The following is a 9,426-nucleotide window of genomic DNA, read 5'->3' as shown; positions in this document are numbered from 1 at the left end:
CATTCCCTGGATTTTTTCTGCCTTGGACTGCATTGCCCGTAAAAGAACCTTTCAAAAACTCTCAAAAAACGAAACTATCCAAATGGTTCATCCCCAGACTAAATCTCTTTAAAAAAAGGAAATTTGGAAACTGGAGAAAATCTGGAAAAATAACTATCTACAGACTAGCAAATTTGCCTACCATCAACAGCTATGTATTTACAGGGCTGAAGCACTTAAACCAAAGAAAGCACACTACTCCAAATGCATTGATTCAGCACATCAGAGTGAAAGGGAAATGTATAAGAGCAGAGAATTCACAAACCCTACTGCCTGTAATCCCACTACTACCCCTACACAAGAGTTCTACGACCCGATTGCTACATATTTCAACCTAAAGATCCTAGACCTCCAGGATCACCTTGACAATAAAGAGCGCTCCCACCCACACACCACTGAGACCCCACTATAGCTCCCACTACCTCCACTCTGTTATCTTTCTGTCTTCTGTCTGCAGAGGACTCACAAGCTACCATTGACTCATGCAACCCCATCAGGATCTCCTGAGGATTCATGCACCCCAATCTTTACAAATCAATCCTGAAATCTCCAGACTTAGCCCCCATCTTCCTTTCCCTCCTCGATGACTCCATCCGCACCGGAAGAGTCCCAGCTAGTTGAAATCTGCATATATTAGACCTTTGCTCAAAAAAGCCGAGAGCAGACTCATATGACCCAGCCAGCTGTCCTCCCCAACTCTAACATGCCTTTCATTGGGAAACTTCAGGAAAAATGCATATATTGCCAACTCCGGGACTTAATCGAAAGAAGCCACTGCTGAATCACCTCTTTTGTTTTGCGTAAGTCGCCCCAAATGGGACCGATATGCCCAGACGTGGGTCCTGTACCTGCTGGGCCTAGATACATAAGCTACTCCTCACTGATGATGCCTAACTAGGCCAAAACATTTCTGGGGATGCTTGTGGTCTCGTGCAGAAGGGATGTGACCTAGCAGTTCGGGCTGGACTGCCCCTTTGGGGGTGGGACCAAGCATGATTTGCATATGGTCTTTCCCCTTCTGTAATGGCTTGCTAGGTGAAGAATGATGGTCTGGAAGGTTGCCCAGAGCAATGCCAGAGGTTTGGACTAATTCCAAACCTTTCAGACATCAGCTCTTTTGTTTTTCGTCTCATTGCAAAGCGCAGTTCTCAATATCGTGCAGTTGTCTCATTGGATGCCACAACCCTCAACATCCAGCAAGTGTCTCATTGCTGGTAGAGACTTATGATTTCTGTAGGTATTTCATTTGGTCGTACAGCCCTCAGCATCCTGCCAGTGTCTCATTGTGCAAGGAAGACCTCAGCGTTCTGACATCTCTCAAGGTAGAACCAAAACCTTCAGAATACTGTGGGTGTCTCATTAGCACAGTCATCAGACTCCTGCAAGTGTTTCATTGGGTACCACAGATTGGGTACCCCGGACCTCAGCCACTTGAAGGTGCCACATATTAGGTAGCACATACCTCAGCATCCTGCATGTGTGTCTTTGGGTACCATGGGAAGCAGCATCCCACAGGTGTTCAATTTTGTATCACAGATTGGTTACCCCAGAGGTCCGCATCCAGCAGGTGCCATCTGGCGGGTGTCCTTTTGATTACCACTGACCTCAGCATCCTGTAGCTGTTTCATTGGTGAAACAGACATCAGCATCCTGTAGCTGTTTCATTGGTGAAACAGACCTCGGCATCCTGTAGCTGTTTCATTGGTGAAATAGACCTCGGCATCCTGTTGTTGTTTTCATTGGTGAAATAGACCTCAGCATCCTGTAGCTGTTTCATTGGTGAAATAGACCTCGGCATCCTGTAGCTGTTTCATTGGTGAAAACAGACCTCAGCATCCTGTAGCTGTTTGACATCAGCATCCTGTAGCTGTTTCATTGGTGAAACAGACCTCAGCATCCTGTAGCTGTTTCATTGGTGAAACAGACCTCGGCATCCTGTAGTTGTTTCATTGGTGAAATAGACCTCGGCATCCTGTAGCTGTTTCATTGGTGAAATAGACCTCAGCATCCTGTAGCTGTTTCATTGGTGAAATAGACCTCGGCATCCTGTAGCTGTTTCATTGGTGAAATAGACCTCAGCATCCTGTAGCTGTTTCATTGGTGAAATAGACCTCAGCATCCTGTAGCTGTTTCATTGGTGGAAACAGACCTCAGCATCCTGCAGGTTTCTCATGTGTTACCACAGCCCTCATTATCTTGCAAGTGTCTCACTGGGGACCACAGCCCTCAGCATCATGTGGAGTGTCTAATTTAATACCACGTTCTTGGAATCCTGGAGGTGTCTCATTGGGTCTCACAGATTGGGTACCCCAGAACTCAGCATCCCGCAGGTGTCGCTTTTGCCACTGAAGACTTTAGCGTCCTGATGGGGTCCACCCACCTGAACTTTCAAAAGGTTTCTCATAGGGTACCACAGCCCTCAGCATCCTGTAAGTGTCCAATTTGGTAACACAGCCTTCGGAACCCTGCAGGTGCCTCATTGGGTACCACAGACCTCACCTTGCTCTGCAGCAATAGATAAGCACCCTAAGCCACTGCCCCCCTTTCTCTCAGCTGGATTCTCATAGCGCAACCCATGTCTTGCATTGCTCAAGCCTCAGCGCTGTGAAAGCAAGGAGGGGCGGGGGGAGCACCTGCATCTCGACACTGTGACACCGGACCGGTGTATAGGGTGCCGGCTGCACACTCTAGCCACCACGCCCCCACAGAGCTTGGAGAACCGTCAATCGAGAGCACCCCCCTTTTGATTCAGCATCCTGAAGGTGTTTTATTGGGTACCACAGAACTCAACTACCCGAAGGTACCCCACTGGGTACCACGGCTCACAACATCCTGCAGGTCTCTTCTTAGATACAACAGACCACAGCATCCCATTGGTGTATTATTAGGTAGCACAGACCTCAGCATCCTGAGGGTGGTCTTTTGGGTACCAAAGTCGTTACCATCCTGAAAATGTATCATTGGGTATTACAAAGATCAGCATCCTAGAGTGGCTTAGTTGGGTACCTCAGACCGCAGCATCCTGCTGTTTTTTCATTGGATACCGCATACCTTGGCATTCTGCAGGTGTCACAGAGTGCAAGAGACCTAAGCATCATGCAGGTGACTCACTGAGAACAACAGACATAAGCATCCTTCTGGTGTCTCATTGGATGGCACAATCTCAATGTCTTTGTATTTATTTATTTTGTATTTGCGTTAATTGGTTCTCAATATCCTGCAGATGTCTCATTGGATACCACACACCTCCCCACTCAGCGGATACCACACACCTCCCCACTCAGCAGATGTCTCATTGGATACCACACACCTCCCCACTCAGCAGATGTCTCATTGGATACCACACACCTCCCCACTCAGCAGATGTCTCATTGGATACCACACACCTCCCCACCCAGCAGATGTCTCATTGGATACCACACACCTCCCCACTCAGCAGATGTCTCATTGGATACCACACACCTCCCCACCCAGCAGATGTCTCATTGGATACCACACACCTCCCCACCCAGCAGATGTCTCATTGGATACCACACACCTCCCCACTCAGCAGATGTCTCATTGGATACCACACACCTCCCCACCCAGCAGATGTCTCATTGGATACCACACACCTCCCCACCCAGCAGATGTCTCATTGGATACCACACACCTCCCCACTCAGCAGATGTCTCGTTGGTAGCAGAGATCTAAGATGTCCGCAGGTGTTTCCTTTGCTAGTACAGCGCTCAGCCTCCTGCCAGTGTCTCATTGAGTGCCTCGTCCTACAGGTGTCTCGTTTGGTAACCAAGACCTCAGTATCCTGCGGGTGTCTCGCAGGGTGCCACAGCCCTCGGCATCTTGTAAGTGTCTCATTTAGTACCATAGCTCTCAGAATCCTGCAGGTGTCTCATTTGGTACCACAGATCGGTCACCCCAGAACTCAGCAACCTGCAGGTTTCTCTTTGGGTACAATAGACCTCAGCTTCCTGAAGGTGTCTCATTATGTACCACATCACTCTACTGGTGTCTCATTTGGTAGCACAGAACTCAGCACTCTGCTGGTGTCTCATTTGGTAGCACAGAACTCAGCACTCTGCTGGTGTCTCATTTGGTAGCACAGAAATCAGCTGCCTGAGGGTGTCTCATTTGGTAGCACAAACCTCAGCTGCCTAAGGGTGTCTCATTTGATACCAGAGACCGCAGCACTCTGCTGGTGTCTCATTTGGTAGCACAGAAATCAGCTGCCTGAGGGTGTCTCATTTGGTAGCACAAACCTCAGCTGCCTAAGGGTGTCTCATTTGATACCAGAGACCGCAGCACTCTGCTGGTGTCTCATTTGGTAGAACAGACCTCAGCACTCTGCTAGTGTCTCATTGTGGACAGACCGCAGCACTCTGCTGGTGTCTCATTTGGTAGCACAGAGAGCAGCACTCTGCTGGTGTCTCATTTGGTAGCACAGACCTCAGCTGCCTGAGGGTGTCTCATTTGATACCACAGACCGCAGCACTCTGCTGGTGTCTCATTTGGCAGCACGCATCTCAGCTTCCTGGAGGTGTTCCACTGGGTACCAGAAATCGGGTGTCCCGGAGCTCCGCGTGAGCACAGGGGATCGAGGGGGGGCGGAGGGTGGGGTGGGGGCTGGTGAGCGCAATCTGTGGGGTCCCATAAAACACCCGCAGGGTTCTTGGACGAAATGAGAGATCTGTAAGGGGCTGAGGTCAGTGGGATCAAATGAGACACCTGCGGGATGGAGATGTGTGTAGTAGCCAGAGACAGCTCCATCCCGCAGGTGTCTCATTTGATCCCACAGAGCTCAGCATCCGGGCGGTGTTTCATTGGCAGCACAGACCTCCGCTTCCTCGAGGTGTCTCGTTTGGTACCACAGCTCTCGGCATCCTGCAGGTGTCTCATTGGGTCCCACAGACCTCCGCTTCCTCCGCCGCAAGATGCAAGCGCCCTAAGCCGCCGCCACCCCTTCCTCTCAGCTGGACGCGCCTAGCGCCACCCATCCCTCGCACCGCCCACTGCCCCCCACCCTCGGCGCTGAGAGAGCAAGGGGGGGCCACCTGCATCTCGACACCGCGACACCGGACCGGTCAACGGGCCCGCCACCTGCCCACTCCGGCCGCCGCGCCCCGAGGAGCTTGGAGAACCGTCAATCAAGAGCCCCCCCTCCTCCCCTTTTCTGATTGAAAAGACAGATCTTAGCCCCCCCACCCACCCGCTTATCATTTGGAGGAGGGGGTCCAAAGGACGTGAATTGGGCCCCGCCGCCCCCCCGACTCTGAGCGGTTGATGGCGCAGGCTGTGGCCCTGCGGTGGCGGCTGCGCGCCGCTTGCGCGTCCTGTGCGCAGCGCTGCCCGGGCGCCGCTGCGGCGCTCTGCTGAGGATGCGGCATCATCGCCGCGCCGCACCGCGCCCGGCGCCATCTCCACCCGCTGCCGCGGCCCTCGCACCTCGAGACGAGGCACCGCGCTTCTGAGCCTTGAGCGCAGGGTGGGGGGCGACGACGCAGCGAGCAGCGGTGGGTCGCTTTTCCCGCAGGGGTGCGGCGGCGGCGGGGGCGCCCGGGCCCTTTTATTGGACACACACACGGCACATCCACAGACATCGATATATCCATCCTCGTCGGCGGAGGGGGGGCTCTTCCGGTTGAGGTCGAGCATCCTCATCGTCGCATCGCCTGCCAATTACCGTCCCTGGACGCTGGACCGGCAGCCCCTCGCACCGCTCACCGAGCCGCCCGTCGTCCTCCAGTAACCGTCCCTGGGAGTGGGACCGAGCCGCGGCAGTCGCCCCTGCCGGGAAGTTGGGGCCAGCACCGGACTAGAACGGGCCCCCGCTCCCCGAATAGCCGCTGTGGATGCTCGCCGAACCCCCTGCAGCAAACCCTGGATGTTTTGCGATTGATCGATTGCTCTCCGTTCACACACGACCCCTGCTGCCGGCACGGTCGGGTGCCCAGCCGCTCAGCACCCGCAGCAGCCGGCCCCCTCGGTGCCCACGCCGCCCTGGTCGGATCCGAGGAGGGCGGCCCAGGGCGCTGTAGAATGAGGGACCATGGGGGTCTTTGACAGAGGTGTTCAGATGCTCTTGACCACGGTGGGTGCATTCGCGGCCTTCAGCCTGATGACCATCGCGGTGGGCACCGACTACTGGCTCTACTCCCGGGGAGTCTGCAAGTCCAAGACTGTCAGCGAGAACGAGACCAGCAAAAAGAACGAGGAGGTGATGACCCACTCCGGGCTCTGGAGGACCTGCTGCCTGGAAGGTATGGGGTGCCGGGCGGCCACGGGCATCGTCTGGGTGCTGAGCAAAGTCACCGAGGCCTCTTGTGCATAACCGGGGGGGGGGGGCTTTACATATCACCCTGGAGCCTCACACACACATCATGGCGGTGGGGGGGGGGGGCTGTATGCACCATTGGGTCACTGCCTGCTCACCATCAAGGCATAGTGAATATCATTGTGCAGCGTGTGCATCACTGGGGTGCTACAGTGCACGTAAGTGGGGGGTGCCACGCACAGCATCGGGGCTGGCTTTGCATCCTCGAGGAGACCCGCACATCACTCGGCCCCTGCATCACACTGGTGTACTCTGCGCCTCACCCCGGGCCCACTTGTGTGTTATTGTGGCACTCCGCGCAATTGGCGCTCTGCAGTTTGCCAGGAAGTCCCATGTATCGCTGGGGAGCTGTGCACCATTGAGGGATGGAGGCCTGGGGACGCTTGGGGGCTGTGGGGGAGGTTGGGTTAGCGCCTCGCCGCAGGGTCTTGTGCATGTGGGCGCGCTTCTTGGAGGTTCCGTGCACAGGAGTGCTTTGCGACCCTGCCTGTTCTGCGGCAGCTCTGCTTAGTTTGCACAGCGGACCTTTCCGCACATGTTGGTAAACTTCATTGCCCGGCACGTTGCACAGCTGGAGGTGCTGCACATGTGGGTGTTATGGACGTGCGCGCAGTCTTCACATCTGCTCAGCCTTCACATGTGGGGATCATGTGCCGCTGGCTGCTCCCCGCAGCTGGAGCTGCTGCACATCCGGGGACTCCACGCCTCCGAGCACTCGGCATCGTGGGCCCTCTGCACATCTGGGTAGAGTGCACATCCGGGTATTCTCCGCGCCGGAGTACTCTGCCTCCCGGCTGGGTATTGTTCCTCCCATTCACCGCCCCCTCCTCCCAGGCTCACTCCCTGTCTCCCCTTCCCCTCATCTCTCCTCACCTCTGTCCCTCCTCCCTCCTCCCCCCTCCCCTTCCCTTGTCTCTCACCCTCTCCTCCCCTCCCCCCACCTGCTCCCCTCCTCTGAACTGAAACCAACCACATTCTCCATTTCATCTCTGCATCCTCAGCACCTCGGAGAGGGGGGGAGGGGGGTGAGGGGAGGGGATGAGGCGTAGATGGGAGGGGTGCGCGGAAAGCCGTCAATACAGTAATGCTGCCTTGGCTTATATAATGAATGGTACGAGTTGCAAACCCAGGACTGCTCCCATGTGTTGGTTAGAGCCGGAGAAGGCGATCCTCTATATGTCCTGTTTGGTAAAATGGCCTGGCTGCTATTCCCCCGCCCCCCCCCCTCTCCCCCACACACACACAGCTCCTCTCTGGGGGCGGACGCTGTTATAATCAGAAGGGGGGGGGGGTTATTACTCAGCAGACGCTCCCGTGTCACACTCAAAAGCGTGGCCATTGTTATGCACAGAACAGGTGCGAGTGTGTTGCCCCCAAAAGAGGTGTCACTATAGTTGCCCGATAAGGGGACCCCGGGTTCTGCTCTGAAGAGTGACATTGTTTCCCCAAGACCGGGTGTCACTCGCATCAGAATCGGGGTCACTGCTGTACTATCACTAGACGTGGGGCTGGAGCGGCGGCGGGGGGGAAGGTTGTCCATAGATGAGAACTCGCCGCTGATGCCACTCGGTTATCAAGAGGTGCCCCCGTGGCACTCTCGGGTGAGGTATCGCTGTATTAACAGACCTGATATCGTGGCCAGAGCAGGTGGTACTGTAGTAATCACGGCAGAGCCGTGCACGTGTGTGTGTGGGTGCTGGTTTTGCTGCCAGGGCAAGACGGGCGCGATGGTGGGGGCAGCAGATGGGTCATTTCTGGAGGGCACCGCTGTCGGGGCCAGTTCTAGTAGTATGGTGCTGGGTGGGAGGGAGCGGAATCGTGGGTCCCTGTTGTGTGCCGTTATACTTTAGGTGGTGGTGCTCGCGGTGTCAGCTATGCTGATGCAGGTATACTGGTGGGAGGGATTGTGGTTGTGGCGGGGGTTTTCCTAGCGTGGGTGTGTGCGGCTTTCGGGGGCATAGTTGCACATGGATGTGGCAGGAGAGGTTGCTCTGGTGAACCGGTGCGACTGGTGATTAATGTGGTTGTGAGGTGGACAGGTGGTGGCGGTAACACAGAAAGGTGCGGTGGCGTGGATGCTGGCCGCGGTGCTTGTCGTGCTGGCATTGCTAGCGATTGAAGTGGGGGGAGTGACCGAGGTTGAAAGTTGGTTGCACCAGAGGTGGAAGTTGGGGGTGATGGCCGTGACTTTACCTGGTCGTAAGGCTTGATCTGGTTCTGTTGGGCTGGTGGAGACAGTGGCGTAGCGGTATTTCACTATGTGGTGCAGTAGTATTTGTTGTAGGGGCGTTTGAAGTGCTATGGGTCAGTTTTGCCATCAAAGGAGGCGAATGTTATGAGCGTGGGGGGTGGTGGTGAATTGATGCTGTAGTGGGTTTGAAGCTTCGAGTGCCTGGGCATGGTGATATAGCGGAAGGACGCATTGGGGGTGGTGATCGCTGTGTAGCATTGGTGCCAGGGCTTACAGCGAGCCTGTTGGCGGTCATAGCAATGGCAGCGATGGTTGCTGTGAGGGTGGGCAGTGACCTGTTGATGTGAGCTGCTGTTGGAGTAGTTATTGTTCTCATTGTCGTGGGGTGATGTGCGGGTTAGAGTAGAAATGGCAGGTTTTTCTCAGGGCGTTGGCAATGAGGGTTGCATTGGGGCGGCCAGTGTAATGTGAGTAGAAGCGGGTGTTTGTAGTACTGCTAGTGAGGGTGATACGGGTTGGTAGTGTAGTGAAAGTGGTACTGGTGGCTGCAGTAGGGTGATGACTGTCATGAGGGCGATGAAAGCACCGGTGATGGATATCGCGGGGGTGACAGTGGAGGCTGTAGTAGAGTGGGTTATGTTTGAGGGATGTGTTAAGTGGCTATAACAGGGTGGTGGCAATGAGGGTGCTCAGTGGGTGGTGATGGTGGCAGCAGTGGATTGCAGCAGGGGTTGTGTTATTGGTAGGCATGTTGAGGGTACTGGTGTATTAAAGCCCTCTTGACTGGGGATTTGCACGCTTGTGTAACAGTCCATTCCAACCCACACTAATGGGCGGCGCAGGCGGCAAGGCCAAGGAGAGAGAAACA

At 55.1% G+C, this 9,426-nt stretch overlaps 1 protein-coding gene across 1 annotated transcript in view; it reads left to right on the top strand.

Moving 5' to 3' along the window:
• Positions 1-4,770: 4,770 nt before the first annotated feature.
• Positions 4,771-9,426, top strand: part of CACNG2 (calcium voltage-gated channel auxiliary subunit gamma 2) — a 530,677-nt gene continuing 526,021 nt past the window's right edge. The window contains exon 1 of the mRNA XM_069652998.1: positions 4,771-6,293. Coding sequence (XP_069509099.1) covers positions 6,083-6,293 — 211 coding nt within the window. The 5' untranslated portion in view covers positions 4,771-6,082. The remainder of the gene's footprint in view (positions 6,294-9,426) is intronic.

The sequence above is a fragment of the Ambystoma mexicanum genome, chromosome 3q (genome assembly GCF_040938575.1).
Source record: "Ambystoma mexicanum isolate Mex_15411 chromosome 3q, UKY_AmexF1_1, whole genome shotgun sequence".
In the NCBI taxonomy this organism is placed as follows: Eukaryota; Metazoa; Chordata; class Amphibia; order Caudata; family Ambystomatidae; genus Ambystoma; species Ambystoma mexicanum.
Note: the sequence above shows the minus strand (reverse complement) of the source record. Positions and strands in the feature narration are given on the sequence as shown.